At 36.3% G+C, this 18785-nt stretch overlaps 1 protein-coding gene across 2 annotated transcripts in view; it reads left to right on the top strand.

Moving 5' to 3' along the window:
- The window catches only part of LOC140450907 (prominin-1-like), a 157247-nt gene that overhangs the window by 24716 nt on the left and 113746 nt on the right, over positions 1 to 18785 (top strand). For both annotated transcript variants that reach the window (XM_072544593.1, XM_072544591.1), the window contains exons 3-4: positions 4090 to 4277; positions 16119 to 16283. In XM_072544593.1, coding sequence (XP_072400694.1) covers positions 4090 to 4277; positions 16119 to 16283 — 353 coding nt within the window. The remainder of the gene's footprint in view (positions 1 to 4089; positions 4278 to 16118; positions 16284 to 18785) is intronic.

Genomic DNA, 18785 nt, shown 5'->3' with positions numbered 1-18785 from the left:
AGTAAAAATTTAACATTAAAATTTTACTCTAGAGTAAAGGTGTAATGTTATAATTTTACTCTTAGACTAAAAATTTAAAAGAGTAAAAATTTAACGAGTTCGGCAGCGTAAGCAAGAGACAGTGTCTACTCCCGTTTCAAAATACTAATAATAATGTAATACCAGAAGTTGTTTTAATGACAACTCATGTTTTGTTTATTTGACATTGAATCACGCAATGTTTTGATTATTAGGATGTTATTCCCAAGCTTATATTTTCATAATTAAATGTAATGCCCTTTATATGAAAAAAAAAAAACCCTTGTGGGATACTCCACATCTTCCGGGTACACGAAAAGATGAAAGGACACGTTTATAAACTTTTTCTTTCATCTTCCGTCTGTTTATCCTTACATTATCATATGTGCACATAAAATTTACAATATTATTTACATAAATTCACAAGGAAACTAAATTCCTGTAGCTGGCTGTATACCATGTATCACAAAAAAATTATTTAAAAATTCCTTTATAAAAGGTATATATCAAAACACCCTACGGGATCATTGGGATACATCACAGAACGTTTTCGGAATTAATATTCCATCATCAATGTTATCTGGTTGTACATGTTTTGAGCCACTAAATACTTGGGTAAACACCCTTTAAATGTTGTTAAGTTAAATTTGAGTTACATTATTTGATTTTATATACTATGATGTTTAAGTTACAACAGGAATAGATAACATGGCAACGTAAGACTCCGCTGGAGGTTGCTACTCCTGAAACAAAGTGTCTACGAGGACTTGATAGCAACTGATTGAAATGACAATAATGATTAGTAAATTCGAGTCGTTCTTGACTAATAGCTTGTCTTCTAGTTTATATGTTATTTTACCCATTTTCGCATCATATGCTTCCTTTCTAATGTGTTTAGACCATGTTAATGTTTCTCTGACCTCTTTTGTGGCTACCCTTAATCTGTATTTTAGTTCCATGTAATAATCATCAAAGTTGTATAGCGGTTCCATTTTGTTCTGTACATTCGTAGGCAGACTACAGGTTTTTCTGAACACTAATTAGAATGGTGTGTAACGTATGGGTGAGTGTACCGAAATGTTGTATGAAAAACAGAAATATTGTATCCATCCATCCTATGGCTTCACTTCACAGAAGTAGAAGGTTGTAACGAATAATTTTGTCTACCACATGGGATATTATTATGGGGGGTTGAAAATTGGGAATAGAAGTTACTGGGGGTGGAGATAGGGTAAGCGAAATAAACGAAACATGCAAACGGCGCTCAGGGTTTATTTGGAGAAACTGGGTCGCGGATAAGTGAATGGCAAGGGGGTAGGATTGGGACAACTACAAAAAATGATACAAAGAGGTACTTTCATGAGTCTTCTAGACAAATGGACAAAACACAAGAAGGTCCTCTATCTATTTAAAATGGGACGTCGCTTTGAAATGCCTAATTGTAACGATTACAACTAGTTGTAACTATTGAAATAATTATTAGAAATGAAAAATGTGTATTTTTAAATGAAACTCAAAAAAGGGGTTAGATAGTTAGTTAAGAGAAACAAACAAAATGGTTTAGCCAAAAATTAAACATTTAATTATTGTTGTCTCACCACAAACAGTTACAAAAATAGACAATACAAAAATAATATATTAACAGTCACAAAAGTAAATACAAAAATAACAAAGAGAAACACTTAATATGTCCTATCCGTTTACAAACTCTAGGAGTTGGGGATAATACTAAACTTACTATTGTTACTGGCTATAATTTGTAGCAGAAATAAATTATTACAAATAAAAAATTATCTTTACAAACTCTTATGAAAGCAATTATTAATAAAAATGTTTATTCTTATTTTTCCTTTAAAATTTAAACACAAAAGTTACCTGGATTGCACTTAAACTTCTTTGGATGAAAACTAGACTTCACTGGAATTTCTGGGGGTAGAACTGGACTTACACTTTCTGCCACACGAACAAATTCATCTCGATACTATGAAAAGTATTTTGAAACGGCTTCTTAGGACATACAAATTTGAGGTTGACATTGGGGCACTGGAACACAAACTTTAAACTCAGCTTCTTAAAAAACAAGAAAATGGAACATGTGGATATCTTTCAAAACCTCACTTTAACTGTAACTATTAACTGACACAATATACATTTCCATGACAAAGGACGAAAAACGAAGATATTACAAATTTAAAGAACAATTTTGACTAACACTGTAAGCAACTGCAACCGACAGCGACCGACACCGACCTTTTCGGCAAAACCTTCTCAGCGATCTAAATGGATGTTTATTTGAAACGCAATATCGAGCGGCTTTCGATCAAAGAATATGCGTCTGTGAAATATAAACAAACTCTAAAATGGTTTATAATCGACCTCAACGACGCAAAAAGGATTGAAATTACTTTGGTGTTTTAATACGTACGATAGGAAATGAAATACACTATTAATATTCTTCTTCTTCGGTATTTTAACAAATACGGGAGTATTTCAATATATACCAAGGAATTTTAAAATGCCACAAAGTCCATAAAAAGTCTAAAATAATAAAATATTAGAATTAAGAGTGCATTGACTTTTTTTATAAAATAAGACAAATTTTAGGAAAACAATTATAAGAGTTAAGAGTTTTAAAATATATGTGGTATATAAATAAAACATTCATGTTGGTTAAGAATGTTAAGATTTAAAGGTAATTTAACTACAGAAGCAAAATGTACAAAATAGTATCGAGTTTGTATTTACTAACAAAAGTTTGGTATAACTAGGTGCTATTCTTATCTGGTGCTTGTAAAAATAAACTCCTAATCCTGAGGATGTTTAATAGCCTTTTGTCCAACTTTAACTCACCCATCAACAAAAAATATTCTTGATTTTTTCGATTTGGAATACTATACCATTTTGGTATTGTACCTTCTTCTCTTTTAGCAATGTTTATTAGATATATAAAAATTAATGTATACTGTTTTTATCTCCTACTACTATCGCCTACCATTTTTTTTTCGATATATACCCATAATTCTTTAGAAATAAGTTGCTACAATCACATTGGTCGAAATTGCTACAATCTTTGTTTTTTTTTGGAAAACATTGTATAGTATAATCATTATTTGGGTAAATATCCAAAACTAGTAAAACCATAACAGGAGGACTTACATCAACGTCATACGTCTCTTGCTATGTCATACCCCCCACCTAACGTGACTAGTAGCGCCGTTGCCATTACGAACGGCTGGGCCCATGCAAATCACTCTCCCCCCGTCCTATTCCACTGACACTACTATTTGTGGTAGCTCAGACTGCCCTGAGTGCCCTGGCTCTGGCTGGCTAATATCGGCGAGGTGGCAGTGGTGCCAACTCTACGCGTGAATACCTAAGCTAAGCGGCGGCGGCAGTATTTCTAACTCTACGGTGGCAATCAAACGTAGGAAAAGGCTTTAAAAATTGTATTTATAAATTATGTTATTGCAATATTAAAATATTTTTGGCTGTCCAGTTTTCGACTTTCCGCGGTCCGGAGTTAAACCGCAGTCCACCATTTGCCGATCATTGCTCTAGTGTTTCGCACACATTTTTGAATTTATAATGATGTGCTGAGCTATCAAGCCCAAGATGACAGAATATAGGAAAAATGCATAATATTAAAACTCACTAAAGTGATAAATATTTTCTTCCATCCAATCCTTCTATATTTGATCTGTTGAAAACGAATAAGTGTCATTACACATTTTTTGCTTAAGTTATACTTATATTAAAATCTGTATGAGAAAATAATCTATATCAGAGTGTTACATTTGTTCATTAAATCGACAAACAGTAAACTTTTGTTTAAATAAAACTGAATGCAAAAAACGAATATAATCAACAAATTTTGTCGCAGGGTAGTAGGTTTAATATTCAATTCTATATATTGAATCATTGATGCCCTACTAATTGTGGAAAGAACACAACCTCGAGTACTAAACAAAATAATCAAAGCGACTAAGCAGTTTTTTAGCCTCGTAACGTAGTTACTAACCCGAGTTTTCATAGTAAGTTTGTGTTTATTAATTAAGATTGTTTTGTTTTCAGATTTGGAATTGTTAGTGCTTTCGCCACTACTCATGGAATAAAGGTGGGTGTCAATCAGTTAAGAGATAATGGCAAAAAAGTCTACAGCGACAGTGTAGGGTATATGGACGATATCAAGGATCATGTTCACTTGTTACTTGAAAAGAACTATGATGAGTTTAGTGAATCCTTTAAAAATACGTTTAATGGTAAGTGTAATGAGTAAAAGAGTACTCTGTTGACTACTTGGACCTGGCTAGGTATTTGATGAACTTTTTACTTAATAAACTGTATGTTTGTAAGGCGAAAACTCCCTACAATTAATGATATTGGCTTTTGCTATATTAACGTACCAGTAAAACATGAAGCTTTGAAAACAAAATTCAATCTCATGACATTATCATGTAGAAAACTGCGTACTGCTATGGCAGGGGAAATATTACAGCCCTTAGTCCCGGGCGGTCCTTTGGTGGGCAAGAGGTGTCAAGAATCCCCAGGCTAAAAATACCAAAATCCATTCTAAGGATAGACATCTGAAATGTTAGGAACCTCTATGATTCCGGAAAATTTGTAAATCTTGTTCAGTAGACTAAACGCTTAAACTTCTCAATCGAGGGTGTAAACAAATTACGATGCTCTAGCTCAGGAACACGGAGACACAAATATGGTATATTACTGCGGGAGCGATAACAACTATAGCATAGAAGTGGAGTAGACATTTTCGTAATAACAGATATCGAGGAATATGTACTTAACTTTGGCCTATGCTAATAAGCGAAAAAATATTGGTTTTATAGCTACGCGCTTCACCATTTACTATTAACCCAGTACAAATATATTGTGCTACTGCTAAAATATAGTACAATAGCAAAGTCATAATTCTGTAAATTAAGCTTATTGGAATATTAAAAAGCTTAAAATCCAACGATATAACATAGGTACATAATATGAGATTTTAATGCTAAAATAGGTAAAGAAGGTAGATCAAATCTCGTACGGGAATTGAGGGGACAGGTCGTTTGATTTTTCCCTATGATACAATATGCTAGTAACACTTTATAAATCAACGTAGATTATATTCTTCTTCTTCTTTTGGCCTCATAACCCTGGATGGGTCTTTGCCTGTCTGGCTATGTCCTTCCATTCAGATCTCTCTTGTGCCCTTCTTCTCCATTGTCTTATGTTCATTGTTTTCAGGTCGTCTTCCACGTCATCCAACCATCTCGTTCTGGGCCTTCCTTTTTTTCGCCTTCCTATGGGCTTCCATTGTAACATTTTCTTTGTTGTTTTTGCATCGTTTTGTCTCTGCACATGTCCCAGCCATGACAGTCTTTGACTTTTCACAAATCTTACAATGTCATAACCTTCATTTAACTCATTAACCTCGTCGTTTCTCCTGATTCTCCATGTGCCATCTTCCTCTTGTACCGGGCCATATACTTTCCTCAGTATTTTTCTCTCGAATGTCCTGAGTTGGGCTTCATCTTTTTTCGTCATTACCCAAGTTTCACATCCATAGGTTACTACGGGTCTAATCAGTGTTCTGTAGATAGTCATTTTGGTTCTTTTGTCTAATAATTTCGATGTCATCAATCTTTTATTAGCATAGTATGTACGATTCCCGCTGGAAATACGTGCATTAATTTCGCTACTTACGGAGTTCTTCTGATTGATTTCTGTGCCGAGATATGTAAAGGCATCCACTCGTTCGATAGTATAGTTGTCTATTGTGATATTATTTTCATTGTCATTATCAAAGAAGCATAAGATGTACTATTGTTGTGAATTTATTAAAAGGTTCAATATTTATAACACTTACGGATTTAATTTATTTCTTTATTTATATTAACTTATCTGACAATAATTTATATATATCCGTACGTAACAAATTCGCGAGCGCGGGTCTTGAGAATTAACTGTCCCTTCCAAATAAAGTTCCGTTATTATATACCAGTGCCGTTATCTCGAAAACTCTAAAACCTTCGATGGCGAAACGATAAAGGCAAACTGGATTTCCCTCGCATCGGTTCTGGAAGGTCGCTCAGGTAAATCGAAGTCTCTCGTAAATTCTAAAACATATTAGAATAAAAACATGTTTACAGGTTAAAACTATGACTCATATTTTTACGTAACATTGCCCCCCTCTCAAAAGATGGTTCCTCCTGGAACCTTGTCGGGACTAGAACTGGAACGGTATGCTGGTATCGGCAACTGGACCCTCTTTTACAACTTCCAGTTGTATAAAAATGACAAGGGACGGTTTTCTCTCCGCACCAGTAACTATGCGGATTGCAACAGACTAACACCTGGACTTCGGTGTCTTTAAAGATCTCCTCCACCATATTTCGGATAACCCTCCAATCTAATTGGCGGCACTCCAACTTTGGCATGGCTAACTTTTGCACGTCGGACTCTAGTACGTGCCCTCTCAATTGAAGTAAGGCTTCCCATACATCTCGGTAGGTAGGTTGGTCACGGGCAGTGTCTTTTGTTACCAGGTAGAAAAGGTAACGTGATACATCTTGGAGTTTCAAGGTTTTACCGGGAGCTGGCACCTGGTATTGAAGTTCTGCAACTCGACCAAACTTCCTTCGAAAGACGGATGCCAACCCTGGTGCGTCTTTAATACTGGCCGGGATGGTAAGGGCCAGCGAGTAGTCATCGGGGAGCGCGAGTAGATCTTGCTTTTCTTCAGTGGTAACACCATGTCTCGCTTTACCGGTACCTCCATAGGCACCCATGAATTCCTCAAACGTGAGGTCAGACACATCGTGGACTTGGTTTACTTCCACTTCTTCATCTACGTCGTGGTCACCTTCGAAAGACGCCAACCGGTTATGGTGTACTATCATCGGCTTTCCCCTCGGAATCTTGCTTATTCGGTAGATGACATCGTTGATCTTCTCCATAATTAGGTATGGGCCTTCCCAAAACTGCTGCAATTTGGGAGCACAACCTTTTCGCTTCTTGGGATTATAGAGCCATACTTTGTCGTTCTTCTTAAAGCAACCCTTTTCGGCTTGTGTATCGTACCGTTTCTTCATTCGGTCGCTAGCGATCTGAAGGTGGGAACGGACCAACTCATGTACATCGTCCATTCTTCTTCGTAATTCGATCACATAATCTTCACCTGCTACATCTTCTCCAGGTCGACATCCAAACTCGAGATCACAAGGTAGTCGCATTTCGCGTCCGAATAGGACTTTGGCTGGTGTCTGGCCTGTTGATTCGTTCACAGCAGATCTGTAGGCCATTGTGAAGAACGGAAGATATTGGTCCCAGTCTCGCTGATGATCGGACACCATCTTTGTCAAATACTTGCCAACTGTCCTATTCATCCGCTCTACCATACCATCAGATTGCGGATGATATGCTGTAGTTCTTGTTTTCTTCATGCCTAGTCTATCACATATTCCTTGGAATAGATCGCTTTCGAAGTTCCTGCCTTGGTCACTATGTATCTCCAAAGGCACTCCAAATCGGCTGATATATTCTTGGATCAACTTATCTGCAACGGTGGCGGCCTTCTGGTCGGGAAGTGCGTAAATCTCGACCCACTTAGTAAAGTAATCCATTACTACCAACATGTACTTGCCTCCATTTTCACTTTCTGGAAATGGCCCAGCGATGTCCAAAGCTATTCTTTCAAACGGGCTTCCAACATTATATTGTCTCATAGGAGCTCTCCTTTTTCGGTGAGGCCCGTTACTCGTAGCACAAATAGTACATTTCTTACACCAGTCTTTTACGTCGTCGGAACTGTTCATTTAATAAAACCGTTCCCGAATTCGCTGAAGGGTTTTCCTTACACCAAAATGCCCTCCCGATGGACTGTCGTGTAGCTGACGAAGTACTTCGGCTATTCTGCTCTTTGGGATCACCAACTGTCTTCTCTTCTCTGAACCGTCATCATTTTCCAGGACTCGTTTAAGCAAGCCATCTTCGATGATAAATGAGTCCCACTGGGCCCAATACGTCTTAACTACTGAGCATAGGTTTGATATTTCCTGCCAAGGTGGTCGACGGCTTTCCTCTTTCCATTTTCGGATTTTCTGTATAACTGGATCTCTCTCTTGTTCTTCCCTTATCTTAGTAGGCGTCCAGTCGTCGTTGACAATCGTCGTTCTTAGCACTGCTGCTTCCTTGGATTCCGTTTTGTTGCAGTGGGAACACTCTGCTGGGCATGGCCTTCTGGAAAGAGAATCAGCGTTTCTGTGGCTAACTCCGGCCCGGTGCTCAATCTTAAAATCGTATTCTTGGAGTCGTTCGATCCACCTGGCTATCTGACCCTCTGGATTCTTAAACTGCATCAACCACTTAAGGGCGGCATGGTCGGTTCGGATTAGAAACTTTCTGCCATAGAGATATTGATAGAAGTGCTCTACTGATTTCACTACTGCCAGAAGTTCTCTTCTCGTGACGCAATAATTCCGTTCTGGTTTTGAAAGAACTTTACTAAACTATCCGAGGACTCGTTCCTGTCCTCCTTGAATCTGAGACAGCACTCCTCCAATTCCCACATTACTTGCATCCGTATCTAAGATGAACTCTCCTTCTGGCAGTGGATACCCCAAAATTGGTGCTGTTATTAAATGCTTTTTCAACGTTTCAAAGGCATTTTGGCAGTCTATATCCCAGCAGTATTCTCTTGATTCCTCTGTAAGTCGCGTTAATGGCTTAGCGATATCTGCAAACTTCTTAATAAACCTCCGGTAGTAAGTACATAGTCCAAGAAAACTTCTCACTTGATGTTTGTCAGTTGGTTTTGGCCATTCCTTAATGGAATCGATTTTTCCCTTATCCACGGCCACTCCTTCTTTACTGACTATATGACCCAGATAATTGACTTTACCTTGAAATAGCTGGCACTTCTTGGGGTTTAGCATCAATTGGGCAGCTTTAAGTCGATTAAAAACGTTTTCTAAATTCCTCAAATGATCTTCGAATGTCTCCCCCAAGACGATTATGTCATCTAAATAAACCAGGCATGTTTTCCAAGATAACCCTCTCAACACATTTTCCATAAGCCTCTCAAATGTCGCAGGAGCATTACAGAGTCCAAATGGCATAACGTTGAATTGCCACAATCCAGATCCTGTGGTGAAGGCTGTCTTTTCTTTATCTACTGCCAGCTTTATCTACTACTTTATCTACTTTATTTACTTCCAGCCAATGTGTCCAATGTGTCATCGATCCGAGGCAGAGGATAACTATCTTTCTTGGTAACGTTGTTCAGCAAACGGTAATCCACACAGAACCTCGTCGTTCCGTCTTTCTTCTTAACCAGGACCACCGGAGAGACCCATGGGCTCGTAGAAGGTTCTATCACCCCGTCTTTCTTCATTTCCTGAACAATCGTTTCAGCTTCCTCTCTTTTCGCCTGTGGTAATCGTCGAGCTGTTTGACGAATTGGCTTAGCATTACCAGTATCAATTTTATGCTTAACAACCGTAGTTCTTCCCGTCTTTCCTCCTTTCGGTACGAAAATATCACGATACTGCCGAAGAAATTCCCTTAATTTCCTTTTCTCCATCTGATTTAGAGACTGTCCTGCAACTGCAACCATTTGGTCGAATTTATCGTTGGAATTATCAGATGTTGTCGCCTGACGGATTATGGATGTCACAGGTACACAAGTTCCTACTTTTGTCTCTTTCTTTATGGTCACTGGGTAGTCGTTAACATTGATAAGTCTCACAGGAATTTCTTTAGCCGAAGTCACCAATTCCTTTCCAATTATGATTCCACGGCCAACCTCATCGTCGTGGTTCCAAGGCTCCATCATAACAGGTGTCCCTTCGTCTACAATTCCCTGTAGTCGCGCTACTATGATCGTTTCGCTTCTCGCAGGCACGACTGTATCTTCTGTTTTGGCTGCTTGCACAGTGTTGTCATTATGTGGATGGAGAAATACCTCCTCGTTGCCAACTTTGATTACCTTATTCTTAAAATCCAATTGGAATCCATGCATATTCATTACGTCCATTCCTAATATAACATCCTCTTCGATGTCAGCAACTATAACAGTATGGACGAACTTTTCTGCTCCAATTCCCAATTGTACCTGGATTTCTCCATGAATGTTAGCATTTTCACCTGTAGCGGTCCGAAGTCGCAACCTCGTTGGTAACAGTTTCTTTCGGCTGTTTATAACTGTCGGGCGTATAATGGTTCTGGTCGCTCCGGTATCCACCAACAACGTATGCTTTTTACCATTTATGTCTCCATCTACATATACACTATCCTCACGACATTTCAAAGAAGCTATTAGTATAAGAGGATCTTTGGAAAAGTTCCGGGTCGAAGCTGCTCCCCTAAAGCCGACCCGTTCTAGTTTTCCTGGTGGTGAGTTTCTTGATTTGCGTCGTACCTAGGGTGCTTACAGGAGCTTCGTACGTGTCCTATTTCGCCACAATTCCAGCATCTGATGGTTTTCGTTTTCTTGTATGTCATGCTTTTCATCATATTAACGAGCTGGTCAAGTTTATCTTCATCTCCTTCCTCTTTTACAGTCCTAACTTTACTGTACCCGCCAGAGGCCTGCGTAGCTGACTCGTATTCGAGGGCGGCGGATAGGACATCAACCAGCGTCTTGTGACGAGCTAATCGCAGTGTTCTCTGCATTTCATGATCACGAAGACCATCAATAAACGTTTGAACGGCCAATTTTTCCATCATGTCTTCGGGAGCTGTTGGATAAGCATATCGTACTAATCTGGCAATATCTACCTCATATTCTTGAAGAGCCTCCTCTTTCTTCTGTCTACGATTTTTAAGCTGCGACTGATATACATGCTCCAAATGTTCGTGGCCATATCGCATATTTAACCTCTTCTTTAGTTGTTCGAAATCATCGGTCTCCTCTACGGCTATGGTCTGAAGCACATCTAAGGCATCTCCTCGAAGAGCGATAGTCAGGTTTACAGCCTTTTCTTTTTCAGACCATCCATTCGCTCTTGCGGCTGATTCGAACTGTTTCATGTAGTTGTTCCATGATGATTTTCCGTCGAAAGTTGGGACTTTAACATGAATAGAACCTCCACTTCCTTCAAATTTCGGCCGTGTCTCCAACTTACATTTCGTCTCGTCTTCTTTTATCTCCACTGTAATCGGATTGTTACCTCTCTCTGCTGTCCCTGTTTCCTCCATCTTCTTTTCCATCTCTTTCCATATCTTTTCTTCGAAGGCCAACATATCAGCAGCAACTTGGTTTTTTAACGAAGATATTCTATCGTCCAGGGCAGACATCTCAGAAGTGACTTTAGAGATTTCCGAAGAGATGTTAGCAGAGACTTTGCTTTCCAGCGAAGAAATCTCGTTAGAAACTTTGTCTTCCAACGAAGCGATGTCGCCGGAAACTTTGGCTACATCAGAAGAAACTTTTGAAATATCGTCAGAAACTTTGTTCTCTAATGATGCGATGTCACCAGAAATTTTGGCTACATCACCGGAAACTTTGGCTACATCACCAGAAACTTTCGAAATCGACGAGAGGACAGCATCTTTAAATATATAAGTCTCTGGATCTAGTCCTTCTTCTAGCAAAGCGTTCTTTAGTCGTTGGACTAACTCAGCCTTTTTTCCGGTAGAAGCTAATTCTCTGTCTTCAAGATGTCTTCTTAAATTAGTCACTGTCAGCTCATAAATCGTCGTCATTTTCACAATTTACAAATATTCACTTGTATTATTATTATAAGTCTAATTTATGTTCGATCTCACTTCTGCCACCATTTGTTGTGAATTTATTAAAAGGTTCAATATTTATAACACTTACGGATTTAATTTATTTCTTTATTTATATTAACTTATCTGACAATAATTTATATATATCCGTACGTAACAAATTCGCGAGCGCGGGTCTTGAGAATTAACTGTCCCTTCCAAATAAAGTTCCGTTATTATATACCAGTGCCGTTATCTCGAAAACTCTAAAACCTTCGATGGCGAAACGGTAAAGGCAAACTGGATTTCCCTCGCATCGGTTCTGGAAGGTCGCTCAGGTAAATCGAAGTCTCTCGTAAATTCTAAAACATATTAGAATAAAAACATGTTAACAGGTTAAAACTATGACTCATATTTTTACGTAACACTATGTACATAAGAATTTTCGTAAAATTGTCAGTAGCAACTAATATTCTAGTAGATTCTAAAACCACTAATATCCTTGTAGATAATAAAGAAAAAGCTATCATTGATGAACTAGAAATTTTTAAACATGGAGTAACTATGTAACTCAGTGATTCTCTGTAGGCCGCGTAGGGCTCCCTCTTTAGGAGGGGGGGGGGGGGGGGGGCGTGAGCATGTCCGAAAAAAAAAAAATTAACTAATTAACTAAAAACCAAAGCAAAACAGAATTGTTACAAAATAAAATACACATGAATACTGATATAATAGGTACACTTATAAAGAGCACTGTAATATTGCTACACATAAACTTATCAATGCTAAATTATGAACAAGTTTAATATGTATTAGTGACTTCCTTAGGCCTATTTTGGAGAGCCAAGTTTATCGAAACAGGGTGTAAAATTAGAAATAGACGCTTCCGGATCTTTTTATATATTTAGCTGCGATCTGTATTTGGTCTTCCAAATCGTGGAAAATCCTGTTTCGCAAAGGTAGGATGTTAAAAACGGTAATAGTATACGAAAAGCTCTGGTTTTCAGTGCAGAAAACTCATCATTTACCCCTGCCCAAAATTTAAAGAGTGTTGTATTATTAAGTTGTTTGTTGATTTCGGCATTTGCCGTGAAGTCTACGACGGTTTCTTCTTCAGCAGTAGAGAGCCCTTCGGGTGTAATTTGAAATGAATTCCTAACCCACTTGTAATTAAGTATTAATTTGTCATCGGCAAAAAAATGTGTTTTAAAATTTTTTTCTGGAAGCATCATGAAGGACCCCGACATTTTTCTTATGTAAAAGTGGTTTCAGTTAAATTGGCTGAAACTTTGCAGACAAGTAGCTTTGGTTATGGTCATCAAAAGTTTTCAGTGTTTTTATGTTACAGAAGTTCAAAGTGTAAATACATATTTGTATGATATATAAGGTGTTAGCAAATAAGTGCAACATATCAGGGAGTGACTTTTCATGACAAAATAATGACAATTGACTATATAAACAAATGTCTGCAAATGCATCGTTTTCCGTGATACGGAAAAAACGCCATTAAAGAAATTAGAAATTTTAACAATTGAATGAAGAATCGTCTTAATTGAAAACGAGCAATATTGTGTTACCTCCTATATACAACTCAGCATACAATCGTCGAGCTTTTCGACCATTTCCATTACTTCGACCATAGACAAAATGCATGTCTGACAATTCCTCATTGGTAAAATTCTTCATTTTTTTTCCAGAAAAATTAATTAAGTATTAACAATATTTGGAAAACTAAAAGCTAAAATACCTCTCTAGCTACGTATTAAAGAAATTAAAAATACGGTAAAATGTTTTATTTTTTTGCATAAAAGCAACGCCTTATGTAAAAAAAACAAAAGAGATTTTTTGTCACAAATTGAACGGAAAATTAAAAAATTATGTTTAATTAGAAGTATCTCAGTGGCGTACAATTTGTTTTAATTGAGACTATTATTGTATGCGCACCAATGTTGAATGTAAAATCCACATATCCACCACGGTATCTTGGAAAACGAATCATTTGCGGACATACGATATACAAACATACACTATATAGCAAACTCTCATTTTTTTTTATGCAGAATCACCCCCTAAAGTTTCTCCCACTTATTTGTTAACATCCTGTATATTATTCAAATAAATATTTAAATGGACTAAAAACCGATATTTTGAAGTTGTGTAACTCACACATAATTAATTTATTAAGGCAATAATATTGTATAAATATTTGCTAGTATAAATATTAACCACGTTCACACTAAAGCAATTTAAGATAAGCGATATATTGCTAAAATATGTAAAGATATGTTGCAACGATATATCGCGAGGAACGTTCATGTCCAGTCGGATGTAAATCGGCGGATAAAAATCGTTGATAAAAATTAAGTGGAAACAAAATTCTTCTACTTACTACCAATTACTGTACCAATCTATTCACATTGTATTTTAGTAAATAACGATTTTGGATTGTAATTTTCCTCGTTACAAAGGATTTGCTTGAAAATTTGGATTTAGGTTCCTCTTACCCTTTACTTTACTTATGGGCTTAAGCCCAGGGTTGCTTTCACTTGGAGGGTGAAAGCCACTCCATCTCGGGGGTACAAAAACATACAAGTTCGGTAATGAATAAATTGACTAATTCTAAGCAACTTTTATTTTATCGAGTCAATACTTTTTTAGTTATTTACGAGTAAAAATGTCCATTTTTCAAAATGAAAACCACGTTTTCAGATGGTTTTTCACAAATAACTCAAAAAGTAAGTATTTATCGAAAAAAATATTTGTAACACAAATATAGCGTTTATAGAAACAAAAAAGTGATGTAATTATAAAGTCTATAGACCCAGTAGAAACAGAGTGGTAGCTCTTGAAAAGTAGGTTCTCATCTGTCAAATTCTAGTCGAATATTTCAACGTGAGATAACCAAAAAATGAATCACTGTTCGGGGAAAACTCATTAAAATTTTTTGAAAGTGTTTCAAAAAAGCTTTATTTTTGCTTTTTAAAAAAGTTACTAAGCGAGGTACGCTCAAAATAAAAAAGTATAAACATCGTGAAAATCTCCCCAAATAAAATTAATCGTTACCGCTTTACAATTTACTTTATTTATGTATTGTTTATAATATAATCTGTACAATCTGTAAGTTTATCCGGTTTAAAGTGCTTAAAGCACAGACATATGTACTTTCATCATACTCATCCTTACAAACTAATGAGGGTTGTTTTTTTAAGTTAAAATAAAATAAATTCATAACATATTGGTTAAAAAATTATTGTGTTTACAGTTTCAATTAAAAATACTGCGGGCTGATTTTTTATAAAGGTAGAAATTATGTAGTACAAAATTAAAATAGTAAAAAAATCTAAATTTGATGTCACTGTATAATTAAATATTTCTAAATTGCTTGCCTATAATTTTAAATTTTTTCTTAAATGGGTCGTTTTAACCTCTAAAAAAATAAAAAGCAACCAACTGCACAAGTCCACTTTTGAAGTGTATGTTTTGAAGCGTAAATATAACCTAAATCCAAATTTCAATGCAAATCGGTCGAGACAAGGTATTCAATGGCATTATGTTAATTATAACTAATCTAGAGGGTAAGATTTAGGGGTAAAACAGTATAAAAATCTATGGCTCTGTAACGTGGTGGACAAAGACGCAGCAAGTGGGAGCAATAAGGCTGCTGAGTAATACACAAAGGCTAGCATTTCTATGTATTATGGGGGCCATAAAAACAACTTCTACAGCGGCATTGGAAGTCTTGCTCAATCTTCCACCACTTCATATCGTTACGCAGGATGAAGCCAGATTTGCGATGCACAGATTAATACATAGTAACACATAAGCCACTTTTTTACGAACTGCACTGGATCTTGTTATGGAATTTCTGTTAGAATATAAATTATTACAGATATTATATGCTTCTTGTTGACTTCTACCAAAAAAACACGATAAATATCCTACATCAATAAAATTTCAATTCGTTTCTTTTCAGAAAACGATCCATTGTGACTTTTAATAAATACCAACAATAATGGTTTATTGAAATGTCAAAGTTGTTATTGTTGTAGTCCATCGTAACGTAATGTAATGTAAGCAGATATAATATAAATCTATTTATTATAGTTATAATGATGGAATTTACGCATATAGAAGATTACAAAAGAAATATTCAATATTTTTTAGAATTTAAGTAAAAATATAAAGTGATTTATTGGATATAAAAAAAATCAATACATTTTTAGAATACGGCAAATCCTATACTTAACAATATAAATAAGATCACCAGTGGCGAATTCCTTAATATTCTGTAGTGAAGGGAATTACGGCGTCATATTTTGTATTTTAAAAATATATTATTTATAGTTTAAAAACGAAGCAAAACAAACCGATTGATTTTTTTTATGTTGTAGAGTCTGGACAGGAAATAGTAGAAAATTTGCCTCAATGGAATGATATTATGATAATAACGAATATTTCTACATTTTGTGATAAATTAACAGATCTGAAAGCCGAACTACAAAGTTTTCAACAGCAGACCAAGGAACTGAAAACAGAAGGACAAACCTTAATCGATAGTAAGTAACTTAATAAGTAGCAACTAAATAAAAATAGTTAAATTTTTCCCTTCTACTTCCATTTCGACCATGAACTTGTTTTTTCCATAACCCTGTTCTAAGTAATCTCGTTCTTCAATACACGAATTGCTTTAATAACCAGACGATATACATTTTTATTTCTACCATTTTTTAAATCCTTTTTGTTTTCTTTTTCTCCCCTCTTTATTTTAAATAAAATGTTTGTTTTATATTTAGAAATCTGCCCCCTCACGAAGACGACCATTTCTTCAATATCCTACTGGTTTCATTTTCTTCTTCTTCATCTTTTACTTTCTTCTTCAGATTTATTAATAAATCCTTCATGTGCATTAGTCATATATGCACATATACTTCATCTAATTTACATACCGTTGCACGTCATCCGCGTCATAGCCCGTGAGGTCACATGATACCAATACGAAATATTTAGGTAGGTGTGTTCTTTTTTAGAATCAGTTTGCCGAGTACATTGACATTAGGCCCACTAGACATATTTTATTATATACGCGTAGAAATAATATTTAAAGATTTCTATTAATGTTAACTTAAAGAAATACACAATAATATGTTTCATTTAATTTGTATAAATGCATTATAAAGCGTTTTTATGAAGAACATTTGTTCGGAGCACACTGTAACTGTAATCGAACGAAGGTGATATTTTGGCATAAATTGCAAACACTTATTTGACAGTTGCGGTGTTGACTAATTATAATAAGTAATAAAAAAAGGGTTTTTTTTGTTTAAGTATTCCATTTTACATCTTTATACGATACATACAAGCGGCTCAAATTGTTTGTAACAAGATTATTTTTTAACTCTTGTTTTGTTTCTATTTATGTACATTAAATATTAATTTGTTTTGTTGTATAACCCACTTTTGCAATAATTATGTGACCTATTTGATTTAAAATGGATTCAGGATTTTTTATACTTTGGCAACTATGTCAACTTTGATCTCTGTCAATAATAATGACGTGCAACGGTAGGTTAATTAGATGGACTGTAGTATAAATCGTAGTGCTTTACAAATTAGTTTATACCCACAAATATTACAACTCTCTGGGATACGATTTAAAATAATATTGATTTATTTTCATATGTACTTCAACTTACTTTTTTATCCTTTTTTGTTTAAATATACGAGGCGTGTTTTTTAAGTAAGTACCGTTTTTGGAATTAAAAAAAGACGTGCAAAGATATGGCAATAATTTTATTTTTACATAAAAGCCTGTACCTTAATCTACTTTTCTACATAATTTCCGTGAATATTGAGGCACTTGTCATAACGTGGCACCAGTTTTTGAATACCCTCCTGATAAAAATTCTGCCGCCTGACTTGTTAACCACTGCATCACAAATGTTTTGACTTCGTTATCGTCTTGAAGACGCTGACCGCCCAGGTGTTTCTTCAAGTGCTGGAACAAATGGTAGTCGCTGGGCGCCAGATCAGGGCTGTATGGAGGATGATCTAGAGTTTCCCATTTAAATGATTTGATGAGATCTTTGGACTGATTAGCCACATGTGGACGGGCATTGTCATGCAGCAAAACGATACCCTTACTCAACTTGCCACGTCTTTTGTTCTGGATTGCACGACGCAGATTTTTCAATGTCTCACAATAAGACGCTGCATTGATTGTCTCATTACGAGGCAGAAACTCCACTAGGAATACTCCTTTTCTGTCCCAAAAAACTGTGCACATGATTTTCCGGGCAGAAATTGTTTGCTTAAACTTCACTCTTTTGGGTAATGATGAATGTCGCCATTCCATGGATTGTTGTTTCGATTCTGGTGTGACGTAGGCCACCCACGTTTCGTCACCAGTAACAATTTGGTCTAAAAAATCTTCACCTTCACTGTGGTACCGCTCAAGGAAAGTCAATGCACTGCCTAAACGTTGAGTTTTGTGCAAATCCGTCAACATTTTTGGAACCCAACGTGAACACAATTTCCGGTAATTCAAGTTCTCAGTAACAATGCGATACAAAACACTACGAGAATACTGAGGAAAGCAGTCGGACAATGATGAAATTGTAAAATGTCTGTTTTCTCTCACCTTTTCGTCCACTTTCTGCACCAAATTTTCATTAACGACCGAAGGACGCCCACTCCGTTCTTCATCATGCACATTTGTGAGGCCATCTTTAAATGCTCTCACCCATTTCCTTACTATTCCATCACTCATAATGTTTTGTCCGTAAACTTCAACGATCTCACGATGAATATCGATCGGTTTTACGCCTTTAGCACTAAGAAATCGTATAACAGCCCGTACTTCACAATCAGCGTGACTCACGACTGTTGGAGGCATCTTAAACACTGGAGTAAACAAGTATACAATGAAGAATCAGACTGTAATGGCGTCAGTGCGTAGACGAGAGATGTAGGTAACCAGCGCTCATGCGCGGAACGCCGACAGTAGCGCTGCGGCGGCGGAATCGCAAAACGGTACTTACTTAAAACACATGCCTCGTACA

This window comes from Diabrotica undecimpunctata, chromosome 1 (genome assembly GCF_040954645.1).
Source record: "Diabrotica undecimpunctata isolate CICGRU chromosome 1, icDiaUnde3, whole genome shotgun sequence".
Taxonomy (NCBI): Eukaryota; Metazoa; Arthropoda; class Insecta; order Coleoptera; family Chrysomelidae; genus Diabrotica; species Diabrotica undecimpunctata.
The sequence above is the reverse complement of the archived record's forward strand: the minus strand, read 5'-3'. Positions and strand labels throughout refer to the sequence as shown.